General features: G+C 33.9%; 1 protein-coding gene across 14 annotated transcripts in view; it reads left to right on the top strand.

Moving 5' to 3' along the window:
- Positions 1–15,802, top strand: part of Spn (protein phosphatase 1 regulatory subunit spinophilin) — a 304,267-nt gene that overhangs the window by 83,506 nt on the left and 204,959 nt on the right. For 8 of the 14 annotated variants that reach the window (XM_081746430.1, XM_081746428.1, XM_081746434.1 and 5 more), the window contains exons 2-3: positions 5,701–5,766; positions 13,815–14,040. In XM_081746430.1, the coding sequence (XP_081602556.1) occupies positions 13,906–14,040 (135 nt within the window). In that variant the 5' untranslated portion in view covers positions 5,701–5,766; positions 13,815–13,905. The remainder of the gene's footprint in view (positions 1–5,700; positions 5,767–13,814; positions 14,041–15,802) is intronic. The other 6 variants (XM_081746431.1, XM_081746429.1, XM_081746427.1 and 3 more) reach the window with 2 other exon arrangements.

Here is a 15,802-nt window from a genome sequence, read left to right as displayed (position 1 = left end):
AAATATTCCATTTAAAACTGGATTCACGTAATATGCATTAGAGAAAGATAAAACAGTACACTTGAACACACTTCCGTTATGAGTACAGCCAATTAACTACCTTATATATTCACTGCTCTTTCAACCACTTTTCACAATGTCAGTAGCATACGGAGGGATGTCGTATATAATAAATTTATAATATATGAGAGCGATCTCCATGTTTTTCTTTTTGGTCATGTATAAATAGATTTAAAAAAAATATATCTTTTTACTTTTCAGTACGATTTGTCTTATTTTGGTAGTTAGTTTTTGAAAAACAAACTACGTTTTCAAGAAACTTATTTATTTTATTTAACATTCTTTTATTAGGCTATTTTGCTGTTTGTTTCTTTGTTAAAGTGAAATTTCGCAACTTAAATTTCGCTCATTTCCATCCAAATTAGAGCTCTGAAATTTTGTACAGATACGAAATTCTAATGGCAGTACAGTATTTTCATATAATTTTATCTGTAGCGTATCATTTTACTGTAAAATTAATAAACAAATGAATTGTTTTCTTCTAACTATATATCCTGTTGTTATATAACCTAGAATGCTCTGGAGTTGGCTTGTACAGGGTGATCCGGAAGTGAGCGTACCCCCCCCCCTTTAGTTTCAACAGTATAGTGTTAGTTATGGTAGAATGTATGTACACAGTTACCTTGAAGTCAAAGAGTCACCATCCATGTCGTAACACAGCTGAATTCTGCACCAAGTTCTCACAGACGTTTTGTGGAAATACTCCGGAGTCACGAGGGTGAAAGCGCGTTCCACAGCAGCTCGTAATTCCTGCGTTGTGTAATATCGAGTATTTCTTACTTGCTGCCAGGGTTGGCTGGTTTAAACGAAGGTGGTTTAAACCATGGTTTAAACCAAGGTTTAAACCAGCTGGTTTTTTCAAAAAAACCAACTGGTTTAAACCAAAAAACGAAAAATGTTCGTAAAAGTGTAAGTGTTTGTAAAATCTTGATGAACACACATTTGTGAGTTATCAGTTTTCACTCCCATACATTATTCGTATTATATTCAGACCTAAATTCCCCATTCATTACTCAAAAAGATTATACTACAAAAGCAACTTTTTATATAAGTTTATAAATGTTCGTTTTGTGATTTTTTGTAGGTGTTATTATTGTTGTGTAATTGCAATCAAAGAAAAACTCTAAATATTGTTTTGTTTCAATGTTTACTATTGATAAAATACATCGTACTTTGTGTGTGTGTGTGGGGGGGGGGGTCATACAGACCCCACGAGAGGCATTTAGTGAAATGAGAAGTATCTTTGGTATCTATTTATGTATAAATGAGTCTGAGCCAAAGTGGACTCAAATAATTCGTATCTTTAGTCACTTTTCTAACTGATATGCAAATTAAGTCGTTGTATTTCTTTAATTTGGACCAATAAAAGTCGTTGTTAACTAACTTGAACTAAATTAGTTCTTCTGTAGTACTTTGAAATTGTCCATATGTAATTCTGTATAATGGTTTCACTTGTGCAACTGTTCATCTTTTTGTCCTGAAATAACTCTTGACAGTTATATTAAGAAGCATGTAAGGTCAGTACAACGTATTTTTATCAGGATTTCTTCGTGAGTGAGTCGGCAGACGTATCGCATTTGTGGCCAATTAGTCCTGGTTCCGAGTTCAAATGGAGGACAATTTCTCTCGGATGTAACTCGAGAAGCAGTTTTTATTCCGCTTTAAGCTTATGTGACCCCTTCCAGCATAACTCGGCTGTTACATAATAACATCAAGGCGAAACAAACTTATTTCTGTCCATATATATGAATACAAAGAGCAAATTATTTAAACCAAATAAACCTGGTTTAAACCAAAAAAACCTGGTTTAAACCATAAAAACCGGTTTTTTTGGTTTTTTTAATAAAAACCATGGTTTTTGCCAACCCTGCTTGCTGCTTTATGAAACCCCAGAGAGCATTGTCTAGTGTCGTCAGATCGGGACTTCTTGGAGGCCAAACCGCAACAACTAAACGGCCTGACAAACATCTTGGCATTTGAAGGCGGCGATCCAAGTTCCCTTTAAATGTTGATAGCAAATGAGAGGCCAGCGGTATTGCCTTTTTTTTTTTTTTTTTTGTGTGTGTGTGTGTGTGTGTGTGTGTGTGTGTGTGGTACACATCCACACCTATCCTCTGTCACCTGATCACGCTGTAGTTTGTCAGCTTAGCCATAGCCACATGTCTTTACCACTTGGCAACGTCGCGCCATAGCTTGCGTTTTATTCGTTTAGCTGAAATGCCAAGATGTTTGTCACAGGCTTTAATCTTTGTCCAGTGCTATATGAACTTTGATCACACATTGTTGATTACTCCAACTTCACTGCAAATAACTGTTACCAAGCAGAAAACAAATGAACATAGATAGCAATGTTGCCAGACAATGCCAAGCAATGTTACCCAACAAATGTGGGTAAAACCTAAAACCGTCAGAAAACCCCAATTAGGGGTTCGCCCACTTCCGGACCACGCAGGAGATCATGTGAAAAATAATACGTTTAAATAAATAAAAATAAAATAAACTATTGAAAAGAATGCTTTTATAAGATACACAAAAGATTTTGTGTGTGTGGAGGAGGGGGAGTAAAATGAAGAATATAAACGAATTGGGCGCGACTGATTATATTGTAGAATAGCAAATCACTTACAGATCCCAGTCGTTATATATAGTCTTCATTTTACCCTATCAAAAAATATTTTCTCTTTTGTGTATTTTATAAAAGCATTGTTTTTATAAATTTTTACGATTATTATTTTCTTATTGATTTTACTGAGAATGTGTCGTTTGCACAGCATCATAAAGCTCCCAAATTACTTCTCAATCCGGGAATAATACCGAGGAAGAATTGTCTCAATCGGGAATCGAACCTAGAACTATACATTCCAGATAGGCACGCGCTTTTGCAAGGCCAATAAGAACATAAAGATTGCAGCTTTATGGCAGAGTGCGAAGTGATGCTGGGACGAACAAGCGGAACATGTAGCATTTGCATTCTCTTGCTCTGAATATGCAGTCACCATTTTATTTGATGCAAGTGGCTAGGAGTGAGGGAACCTAAACTTACAAAAACAAACATTTACTTCAGTTCAAGTCAAGAGTGGAAGCATTTAGTGAATGCGTGTGCGCTGATTAGTGGGCATTTTACGACACGAATATATAGCCACAGTAAACTGCAGAGGAAGTAAGTGCTGTTTGTATTTCTTGACAGTGTTTTACCTGAAACTTTTCATATTTTGTTGAATACATTTTCAAGGTGTGTGTTATGCAGTGGTAGTGTTGTGTGCCTCAACTTTGCTTAACTGTGTGAGTGTAGAAAACTAAGTAATAATCTTAATTTTTTTTTTTCATTGTGAAAATACTTTAACATTTTAAATGTTTTCGAAACCCTGCTGTTTTCTTTGTCAGTAGTAATTTTAGGAAAACGGATATAGGTAATATAAAATAAAGGTCACTTTTTTTGAGCCGTATGTGTAACCAAACATGTCATAATTTGGTTCGTTATAATTTCTTTTCCTCTTCCTATGTTTTAGTTTTTGTAGAGGTTTACCTCTAAAAAGCAACCACTGTTTCTAATGTGTTTCAGATTTCTTTTTCTTAAAATCACTACTGATAAAGGAAACAGTAGAGATTCAGAAACAATTAAGTGTTATTTTATTATTATTTCATAATAGACGAAAGGATTATTATAATGCTGTTTTTTAGTTCCTAAGGATGTGAAAATCTCATCCTGGCATTGATTGCAAACGGGGAGAGTCACATCATCGTGAAATATCTAGTAAAATGGGTGTAATAGTAGAATTTAGGAATTTGCAGTGTTGTGACGTAAACAGTTGATTACAAAATGGTGCCTGTTGAGATGAAGGTGTGGTGTGTTCTTTGTGGTTTGTTAAGTTTCAGTCGTGTGTTAGAGTGCACAGAGACTTCCAGAAAAGTTACAGAAAGAGAATTCTTGGTCAGAGGAACATTAAAAAGGGGATGATGAACTTCAAAGAAACCAAAAAATATTGCTGATTTACCACGTTCGGATGAATCAGTAGTCAGGATGGGAATGGTTGAACTTACGAAGAACCCATTTCTCAACCTACAAGTCCTCCAGAATTGTCGTGCTCAGCTTTTGGTTTCAGAGTGATGTTAAAACAAAAGTTTTATGTTTATTTAGAATATTCCAAATGAAGATCAAGAAGCAGTTTTGGGATTCCAGCCAAAATTCACCACCTCCAGAGTTGGTTTGCAAGAGAGTTTGTACATTATTGGAACAGAGTTGGACCTTTGGCATTAAATAGCTGTACATTGTCGCCAGTATTTGAGTTTAAGGATTTTTTTAACGAGTAATTTCCCCTTTTTGGAATTCATGATGGTTTCCAGTCCGGTGGGACTTTAAAAACGTTCTGTATAAAATATATGTTTCTTCAATTATCACCGTAGCATTTTTAATACAGTGAATGTAGAATGCGGGATATTTATAGTGATATGGTAAAGGGAAGGCACTTTGTTGAAATCTTAAGAAATAATTCAAAAAATAAGTATTTTACGTAAATAACGTGTGCTTTGTAACTAAACTTACTGTTTGTAAGGTGACTCATGACTAATACACATGTGATGTGATTATACCTAGTTTGCAGTGACTGGCAAAGTGATGAACACTAACCACTACTTTAGTAAGACTATCCCTGGCTTTGGATTAATTATTTTAATAAAAGAAACACTGGCCAAAGCTTAAAACCCACTTTATTTTAAATTATAATTTGTAACGGTTTCGGATATGTATATATATGTCTGTATTTTCATTTATTGTCGATAGTGTCTGAAGAAGGATATGTTAGATATCCGAAACCGTTACAAATTATAATTTAAAATAAAGTGGGTTTTAAGCTTTGGTCAGTATTTCTTTTGTTCAAATAACCACTACTTGTTCGACTAACAGTGTAATTTCAGAAAATAATTACTTGATTAAATTTATTCTTTTAGGGCAGTGGTTCTCAACCTTTTCTGACTGATGACATACTTTACTGAAAGTCTAGTAGCCACACACTTGTTGGATATTATTAATTATTATTATTATTATTATTATTATAAATAAGTTATAATAGTGTAACCCTATAAGTTTTAATAATGTAATGACTCTATGTAGTACTGAACATTATTGCTGCTGCTGCAGGTGTTGAACGGGATAGTCTGTAAACAAAAAACTTCAGATCCAAATTAAAAGTGACTATGTTTGTGACTGAACCACCCGACCGATCTCTATCAAATTTTTGACGTAGATGCAGTTCTGCCCTGGGAATGTTTTTTTAGCTATTCACTTTGACGGTAGAACTTAGGGGAGGGGGAGGAATTATTATTAGATTCCTCGTGGTTTTTAAATTCTAAAATTTCGCGACACACCCTCAGGGACTGCGTGACACAGTAGTGTGTCGGGACACAATGGTTGAGAACCACTGCTATAGGGCGTCATACACGGTGCGATTATCGAATGAAATCTTTCCCAATATTACCCTGTACTGTCCCGATTCGTGTGATTTTTCCAAACTATTTGTATTGAGTAATGTTCATATGGGTGAAAATTGCATGCAATTTAACATGAATAAGTGCGTAGTATATAAAGAACTTAGCATCTAATTTTCTTTGAGTATAATTTATTTATTTTTTTGATTGTTTTAGATGATGTGGAGAGTACCAGAAGTAGCTCAACCGGCTAAACACAGAGAAGTGCCGCCTTGAAATAAGGTAAGAATCATCGCTTGCAAATAGATGTAGCTTATATATTGGATATAAAATTTATGTATCACCACGGACAATGTGCACAACATCCAGATATTCGTAACCTCAGAGAGGAACTATACCAAGTCACAAAATTCTCTTAACTTATTCTTTCACTTAAAGTTGAGTATATTTACTGTCAGTCGGATACCTCAGTAATCACTGTGAAAGGAAGGGCAGTTATCTTTCATTATTGAGCGATGAAGGTGTCTATAAACATCAAATACACTCAGCTTTACTTAACGTGCATGTCAAGAATGAAGTGTAATCGTAAGAATGACTACTAATTAATTTTTTTAAAAAAGCCAATCTGCAAACAATGCGTAACTGATAACGAGCTATTACGTTATATTGGGTTTTCGGTTATGACTGATGTGCTTAGATTACTCTTCAGTGGTTTGAGAGTGGATACCATATAGTAGAGCGTGCCGGTGCAACAGAAGTAACCCAGTATCCGCTTAGCTTCGTAAGCACCAGAGAACGGAAACATTGGTCCTTCGATAATGTCACTCAATATATGATCCGTTTGCTCCGCCGCACTTCAGCCATCTTTGATTCCATGACACGAATGCACGTTCGTAAAACCTTTGAGGTTGGTCGTTATGCTACTTTTTGATTCTTGATTACCCATTGAGCTCGTTATCATCTCGAAACTCTCTCCCACGTCGTCTAAACAGATAGAAATCCGATTGCTCTAGATCACATTATATACCATTACCAGAGAAATCTTGCAGAAGATCATCACACGTTTTTCCTGATTTGCTTCATCTCCCTTGTCAAGAGGCGTGGAATCCAGCAAGCACACATTTTTCTGTATCCCAATTGTTGGTATGGACAGATTCTTTTGTCCATACCTTGTGCTACAGGATCTGTCGTTTTAGATGAGATCCTCAATGACTGATATGGTTTCATCTGCTGTCTACCGTACCGTGACTGGTCTTTGATGTTGCAGTTACCATGCTGAAACCTCTGAAGGCATCGACACACATTACTTCGATTCATTGTGTTGTCCCCACAGAATGGCAACAGCTTACTGTGAATCGATGGTGATGAGTTGCTTAGTAGGGTGTCACGTTGATCATCCATGGTGGCTTATCTGCACCAACAGGAAATAAAAATTAGGTATACTTTTGGTGGTAAAAGACCCATGCTTATATCGTGAAAAATAAATAAATAAATAAAAATAAAATAAAATAAATTTCTCTAGTGCGTACCATTCCCAAGCCACAGCAGATTGTGGGTTAGTTTTTGAGTGACGTATGTACCAGTATGTACACATTAGATTATACCCCTACGTGCAATGTGAACTATAGTATCTCTTACAGTTCCACAAATAACTCAGTTGTTTCAGACATACATAAATCACAAGAATCAATATAATAATAATAATAATAATAATAATTTAATTTAATAACATATTTAAAGTGCTAATAACAGCGTTAGCCAAAAATAGCACTGCACAAGTTAATTGAATATTTGAAGGGTAAGGGGGAAAAACAAGGAACGTCCATGTGTGTGCTTTATCGGGTGTTTTATCCTATTTGTTGGTGACTCTTGGTACTATTTGACTGTATACGCCATGCATGCATAGATGTAGAAATGTCATGTAAAAAGGGGCAAAAGATTTGACTGACTGTATACTTTTTTTACGCGGTTTTCAATATTAAATCGCCGTTTTCTCGAAAATGAAGTTTTGTGACATTCCTTCTTTTTTTCCCTTCCCCTTCATTTGTGCATAATACAAATTTAAAGGCTTAAAATTCAAAGTATACCATATAAGAGTACAATTGTGATAATTCATAGTTTAAAACTGGGTCATATAAAGTAAAACAATTAGATTAGCCCTAATCTTGAGTAGTTTGACTAATAATAAAATATAAATATTTATAAAAGAGAATCATGCCTGAATTGTTATAACGGGATAAAACATTATAAAAGTATTAGAAACCTAATTTCTAAGAGTCTAGTCTTCTGATATTATACATAGTAAGCAAGGTACTTCAAGTTCTTTGTACCGTTCTTACACAATAAATTTGCTGTCCTTACGCTGTGGTTTGGTACTCTGTATGATATATTATTTACAAGGTACTCACTCTAATGGACTCTAGAATGGACAACATTTTAATGCTTGTTATTCTCTTCTTTGCGATAAAAGGTCTAGATTAAAAACTTAATAATAATAATAATAATAATAATAATAACATTTGCAGCTACAGCATTCAACCATTTGTCTCTAACAGTTAAAATTAAGTACCTATGTTATTTCCACTAGATTCCGAGGCGCCGGTCCCAAGGTCCACGAACTTAAATTCACTGTTATTTCTGTGGTAACTCCGTCAAAGCTATGTCTTAATCTATTTTGTACTCTGCAGAGAGGGGAGTGGTTTGAGAGAATTTTATATCGTGTGCTCTGCGTGCTTTGAGAATGAATACTAAACTACTTTCTGGCTGTAATTGAGTCACTGTACTTCCTTTACTTATATGCAACATTCGTCTTGTATACATGGTGACTACGAGTTGTCACCTTGTGAACTTCTTCAAATTCAAAATGAGCAACAGCCCGGATTAATTTTCTTACCACAGGAAAGAGCATGCTTTTAAAAACAAGGGAAGCACATGAATTCGTAGCCAATCGAATAATGATTTAGTAACAGTGTATCTGTCTCCGAGGAACTAAATTTTCTACAGTAGTAGATGATTATTCCATGCATATTACATCTTTTTACAGAACTGGAATTCAAGTGCATGAAGAGAGAAGTTTTATACTCCGATTGTAGTAAGTGATACACCGGTTTTATGTTGTTCGACGTAGTGGCTAACATAGATAAGACCCTCTTCGGCTATAAAATTTCCAATATTTCGAAAACTGTTGTATTTCCGCCTACTGAGGTAGTGGAATAAAATAAAATAAAATAAAAAACTTAAAAGCAAGAGATAATCATTCGAAAGAAATTCATATGTACAAGTGGGATAATATGGACTTCTACATAGATTCCGGCTTACATATTGTTAAATTGCGAACTTCATCGTGTAACAACCTATAGAGAAGAACTTATAAGATGATTCTCTTTGTTTCCTTTAAAAAGAATCCTGCTTGTAAGTTGTCTTTACACAGTTAAAACACGTAACACGATTTTTTAAAAAAAAGATAGACTTAATATACGAAAATATAAAATTCACAAAACGAAACTATTTTGTTCCCTTCAGTATGACTTGAAAAAGACGAAAATTAGCATAACAAGAATCACAGTTTAAAAAAAAAAAAGAAAGAAAGAAAGAAAGAAAGTTGGTTATACTGCATAAGAATAAAATTTGAGGGGTTGCTCTTATGTTAATACCTGTATCAGGGGCGTCATTTAGGGGGGCAGGGAGGGGCATTTGCCTTCCTGAGTTTGAGATTTATATAGATTTTATCAGAGAATAGTAGTAAGTCAGTGAAACACGCGAAATTTTACTGATATCAAGGGGTCGTGCCCCCCCCCCCTTCCCAAAAAGCTAAATCTGAAATAACGCTACTGACCTGTATGTATTTTATATTAGACTAAAAACGCTAAAATGCGAATGAAAATATATATTGAGATACTTCTTATATTAAACACTGTGATAATTCTTACTCTATATTTTCTTTCATTTAATTATGTAAAATGTAGACAACTCTTAGTAAAAAAGAAACTGCCACTATGGAAAATTCCAGAAGATTCAAGGGAGAGTTGTTTAATGTTCTATCCTTAATGCCTAGTTGAAGGAAATATACAGTTTTCGAACAAGATTTTTGTGTATTTTGTAGTCGAACAATAGAAAATGGACTATTTTGTAATTTGCCGTTTTCTGTGCCTAAAAATAAATATTCTTTCACTTCGTTAAAGTGAAGTAATAGAAATGGTTACCTGTCGTCATCTTGAAAACTGTGTAAACTAAAATCCATGAGTTGACATATCTTCGGAAGTATCTGTTGCAGGCACAAACACGTATGATTTTCGACCATAGACTATCATTTTGTCAAAGCTCAAGTATATATATGGTTGCCTGAATATGATGATACCGTAAACATTACCATTTGCTGTTCACACTTCCAGTGTGAGAGACATTTTTCATCAGATTAATTATATATATATGCTCAACTGTAACTACAAAAATGGCTTTGTGATGAAAGACTTCGTTTTAACGTAGTTCAGTAAGCACGGTTTCATTTATACAAAACGTTTCATAAATATAAAACATATAAACTTTGAAAATGCCTGAGTTCCTGCCTATTTAGTGTTCTTTGTTTCAAGCTAAATTATTAAAACTTCCTACATACGGCTGCGAGAATATGGCTTTCTTTTTACTTTTTTATACTATAGTGTATATACTGTTTTCTATATGAGGAAAACTTCTCTGTATGAGAATTGTTAATATATATTTTTTTTTAACGTTTGATCACATTTGTTTGCATAAAATAACAGTTTTGTTCAAGTAACTAAGTTAATGAAAACATATCTATATAACCACTTAGATATGTATCCAAATAATTGGCTGATTAAACCACAGACAAGGTTAATGTAATTGGTTTCTGCTGTACTCAAATACAAATAGTATACCAGTACCGTACAGTATTATTGTCTGGTAACTTCCAACACGTATAGCTGACGATTTCTTTTTATTTATTTATTTATTTATTTAGCGTTTAGTTCTGAGACTTTAACATTTAGCGTATGACTATTTGAGAATGCGTTACCCCCCGCAGGGAACGCGGTCAAAGTGGCTACTCGGTAATTTTACTTTTGTCAGAGTTAAAAATCATACTGTGAGCCAGTCAGGGTTTCCGTGTCTTTTTGCCAGGTCTAAGTCTCTACTAGCAGAGTTCCAATACTCTGCACAAAGCATCTTCAAAGCAGCTGTTTCTTGCTAAAATCCTCTTTCCTGGCAACATGTCTTTCCTTTTTGTCCTTCCTTTAGACATCTTTTAAACAGCAGGCGGTCTATTGTTCTGAAACGCATCAAATACGCTCGAGCTGACGTTTTCTCAGCGTTTTTATTGCTTTCGCGTTTGTGATTAGCCATTTACATTTAAACACATGGTCAGCGTATTCCAAGCGTACGCATGAGCAATAAATACGCTTTGCAAACGCTACCAAATAGCCGGGTACGTACTCAATATTTCCTTCATTTGCGGAGATACTGTATTCATATCAACACTTTTTTTCTTCTTTCTTTCTTCATACCTAATAATGTCAAGTTGCAACTTTCAGTCAAAAATAAAAGTGCCCACGGGCTTTAATCCCACTGGAGACACCCGGGACGTGTATCCGTCAAATATTTCAAGTATCTTAGTTCAACTAAATGTAACCCAAAAGAGGCTAAACCATTAGCAGTTTGCAGCGTTCACAAAACAATGTTAAACAAAGTGTATATGAAAGAAATAGCACAAAAGTTTGTTTCCAATTGTTTAAAAAAAAAAAAAAGTTTTTTTTTGGCTCTATGAAGGTAAAGGTGAAACTGTAAAGTAACAAACTGTTTTTGTTTAGATGGCGAGCCGCAAAGCGAGTTTAGTTTAGCTGAGAAACCAATTTTTGTAACTATGCATTGTTGAGAATCATTTGCTTTAGTTGTAGACTTGTAGACCTAAAACCAGTTTTTAAAACTTTATTGTTTCTGAGTATTCACGTCACACTACCTTTTATTTATTTATTTATTTATTTATTTATTTATTTATTTATTTATTTATTTATTTATTTATTTATGACATACATTTGGTGTCATTTAAATTTAACTAAAATTGTAAAACAAGGTTGGATTTTACTGTTTGAATAGACAAGCTGTAAAGTGTGTGTGTGTTTTTTAATGCCATATTTTCACACACATACACACACACACACACACACACACAAATCAAAGGTAAAATAAAACAATTTTTTTAAAGTTTTTGTTAGCTTTTAAGTAAAAAAAAAGCTTTAAAATGCAATGTACGAAGACTATTTTTTTTTTTTTTTTTTTTTTTAATTCCGAAGGAGGGCCCCGGACTCCACTCTTTCCTGGAAGTATTCCATACACTTCAGTCCCCCTGGTAGTCTGTTTCCCACATAAACTTTGCCAATTACAGTACCAGTAATCATTTCAGTATTGTCAATACTTGTAACGTTCTATGACTAACTTGGGACTGAATATTTACACACTAACTATACTCAATTCGTTGTAGGATCTGTACCAGACAAATAAGCAAGCAGTCCACTTACGAGATTAGACATCTAAACAGTCTCGTTTGGACATACATTGGCCGTTTACATTCATTTGACAATTGCTCATAGCTGAAGATACCCAATGCAAATCTGTGTCAGTGTCTTTTGAACGAGATCAGTTCCTTGAAAAAACTGAGTAATGTGTTACAATACTACACTGGACAAAGTTCCATCAAATGAATGTGAACTAATTTTCTTTTGTCCTTAGATACAAATTTTCAATACGACGTTGTTAGTAAATTTTATTAGAGTGCAGGGATTTGTGTACGTGAGGTACGGAACTAAGAGCTGATTTAATATAACCACAAGGAATGGCGATCAAATTTCCTTTGTCAATATATTTTTAGTGAAATTGTTAATTAAAAAAAAAAAAAAAAAAGTTTCGTAATTTTGAAAGTTTACCTTTAATTTACACAAAATTGTACTGAAATTGGTAATCTGTTTTAAAATTAGAAAATGCATTATTTAACATGACATCATAGTGTGTCTTTTAACGTAGAAATATAGATATGTTTTCGTTACTTAAATAATTGAATACTACAGCATAAATTGTAATACACCATTAAGATATATATATCAAACTATTTTCAAGAGTTCCGAAGTGTTTATAAAGATCATGTATTAAATGTCTCAAGCAGGTTTATTCATTACCGTTAGTTAAACAATCTATGGACTGACTGTCAGTAGCGTGTATGCAAATATAATGAAGAACTGTTGGCAGTATCTTTTACTGCATTTATAATTTGAGATACGTTACTTTTTTGTGCCATGCTTTAAGAGAAAACGTTCCACAAGGTTGAAATATTTCTCAGATGGAAACTAAATGTGAATATATTGCTTTTCATTATAGAGTAAAATAAAAATAATTTTGAATGACTGAATCACCACCTCTAAAGTAATGATCCGAAATCACTGTTTGACCAGATTTGAGATTTGTATTATTTTCTTACTAATAGCAACAGTACTTTCACATGGATTCTGTGACTTTTGTAAAATATGTGTTGATTCAAAAGTAGCACAGTTTAGATTACAACTTCTCTGCCAGTGGAAAGAGTATGATTCCTGTAGGTAAGGGAAATTCATCCATGTTCAATTGAAAAGTGACGTACTGTAGTTTCCCATGTTGGTATGAATATTTTGACTGTAGTACGTGTTCATTGTGTTTTATATCTCAGTATATGTTATATACAATTATATATTTGTATTAATTAATTATAGTGGAATACATATATATAAAATAGGGATCATTTCATTTTGAAAAGGATATGATTGTTTTAAGATCAATCAAGATTAATCTTATTTTTATTTTTTAAAAATCCTTTTAAGTAACATACCCGTGTTATCTGTCGAATTTTCTCTCTAATTCTGAGAATATTGTTGAGACGAGAAAGATGAGGGATAAAATTGTCATTACACTTCATATATTTGCAGGTTACAGCTCCTAACAGGTACGAAATATCTGGAGACAGATATATAAGAAGATATGTTAGTGCTTTTCCACTCTTTCCCAGTTACTTTTGGTTTTGTCCCTCAACTTTTATTTTTTTCTTAATTAACAGTATTGTCAGAATTAGAGCAAAAATTCAACAGGTGACTCATGAATTTTATTCATAGTTTTTTTCGTCGGAGTTTAGTTGTGGTTATTACTTGTTCTTTGGCGTACAACAATCACCATGCTCTGAAACTAGTTTAGATCTATAAGATGTGTAATAATATTCGGAAGTAATTTGATTGAATTTATTTGGGGGAGGACGTGAGTGTGAAATACGCTCCCTGATGTGTTATTCCTTTTGTTAGCTAGGGAGTGAGTGCTGGGAATGCAAAGAGGTGATGATCATGGTCGTGTTGATGATCTGGCCTGTTTGCAGGTCTCATCCTGTATAGCAACATGTCTGTCCGGGCACAGATCCTAGCTTCAAGCCGATCCCGGACAGGTTGGACTGATGGCAGCTCTGGTAACCAGCGATCCCAACCTCGGAAACCATTTATTTCTGCTCTGCGCTCCAACTTCGAACCGGCTAAGGTAGATGCTGATTACGTTTCACTTGATCATGGTGGAGGGCGTAACCATTGCATGAGCAGTGATTTCTGCATGAATATAGCCTTCACAATTCCACCAGGGTTTTATTTTTTGGCTTGGCTTCATTTACAGTGGGTGCTTTTATTAGACATCATCACATTGGGTACTCTTAATTTACTGTTTTCGGTGAGAAGAATGGAATACCTCTCAATATTTCAATAGTAAACAGCATATTTCCTCGTGTGGGTGTTATGACAAAACAAAGAAAATGAAAGCAACAATCAATTTATCCGAATGATTGGATGGTCATGACTGATAATTGTTCTTTTATTAATATATTTACAAGTATATGATATATAGTGGTCGAAGTGACACAATGTACACTGATATGCCATACTGGCTGTGGTTTTGTACTTGAAGGTACACATACAACAAATAAATAAAGAAAAAATATTACAGCGTTTCAGAGGAATGTGTTATAAGTTGGTTAAATATTTATTATATAAATGAAAATATCTTTTTCTTGAATAATTTCACGTTTAGCTAAAGAAGAACATAATCATGTAAGTTTAACGTACAATCTAGGTTTAAAATTGTAACAGCAGTTTAACAAAGTGCTTGTTAAAAGTTAGCACAATCTCCACAACTAGCACAAAATTGCATCAGTTCTTTAAGAACGGAATTGAATAAGCTGAGATTTTGATAAGTGGTAGGAGTTACATGTGAGATATCCAGATCTGGAATACTGGAACAGTACTGTTAACAGCACCTTAACCATTTGACAGTAAATACAAAGATAAGCTTACAAATTACTACAATCATGCGTCAATTCACATCTTTAAAGAAATAACTTTAAAAACAGTGATGTAGAAATATAGATGGTTAAAGAATATCATTAATAATTTTTTTTTTTTTTTTTTTGCATGTACCATTCAACGGTTTCAAAATAACTTTTTTTTTCTAAGAATAGATGTTTATTCTTAAGAACGTCCCATATGTGTTGCTCAAATTACATAATTCCTCCGGGGAAACCTGCTGTTTGTAAATGAAATATGGAAATATTTGCATCATACTCTCGATCGGAAGCGGTAAATTAAATTGTTTTTTTTTTCTAAGCCTTCCGCGCGCATGTACTCTAAAAAAAATCGTCAGCTGCAACTTTAGAATGAGACAGAATTTCTTAAAGATTGGGAAATGGATTGTTGTTTTGTCAGTGATTTTTTAAGTGTTTCTTGGTTTGTTAATCTCTTGGTTGAGGGAAGCATTCTAACACTTTTTTTCTTTAAAAAATTTTTTTTTTAAAAAAAAGACATTTAACAGTGTTGCTTGCCAAAGCTGGCTGAACGTGGCATGGAGATTATAGATGTTTCTTATGTCTTGAAAATCATATTGTAATAGTTCCTATAGAAAAATCATTCATAAAGGCATTTTGTAGCAAAAGAGCTAAATATAATAAGCAGATGAAAAAGGAAGAATCAGTTCTTATTTTTACCTCGTACATGGCAGCAAGCGATAGGAAAGAATTGCAAAATTTCATTTTTCGTAGTGTGCCTTGTTTTGAAGATGACTGAATCGTAAGTTGTTGTTCGTTAGATGAACTTCTTCAACAAAGAATGTGCAGAAAGTGCCACAGAATTTCGCTAAGAAAAAGTTCTGAAGTTCTGGATTTTTTAAATATGAATTCCGAAAAGAAACGACTGTAGTAAATACAATGGACTATTTTTTTTTAAAATATAGACGACATGTGTAGAATCAGCAAGAGAGG

Source organism: Thermobia domestica, chromosome 18, assembly GCF_964235325.1.
Source record: "Thermobia domestica chromosome 18, izTheDome1.hap1.1, whole genome shotgun sequence".
Classification (NCBI taxonomy): domain Eukaryota; kingdom Metazoa; phylum Arthropoda; class Insecta; order Zygentoma; family Lepismatidae; genus Thermobia; species Thermobia domestica.
This window is presented reverse-complemented; position numbering and strand designations above follow the sequence as displayed.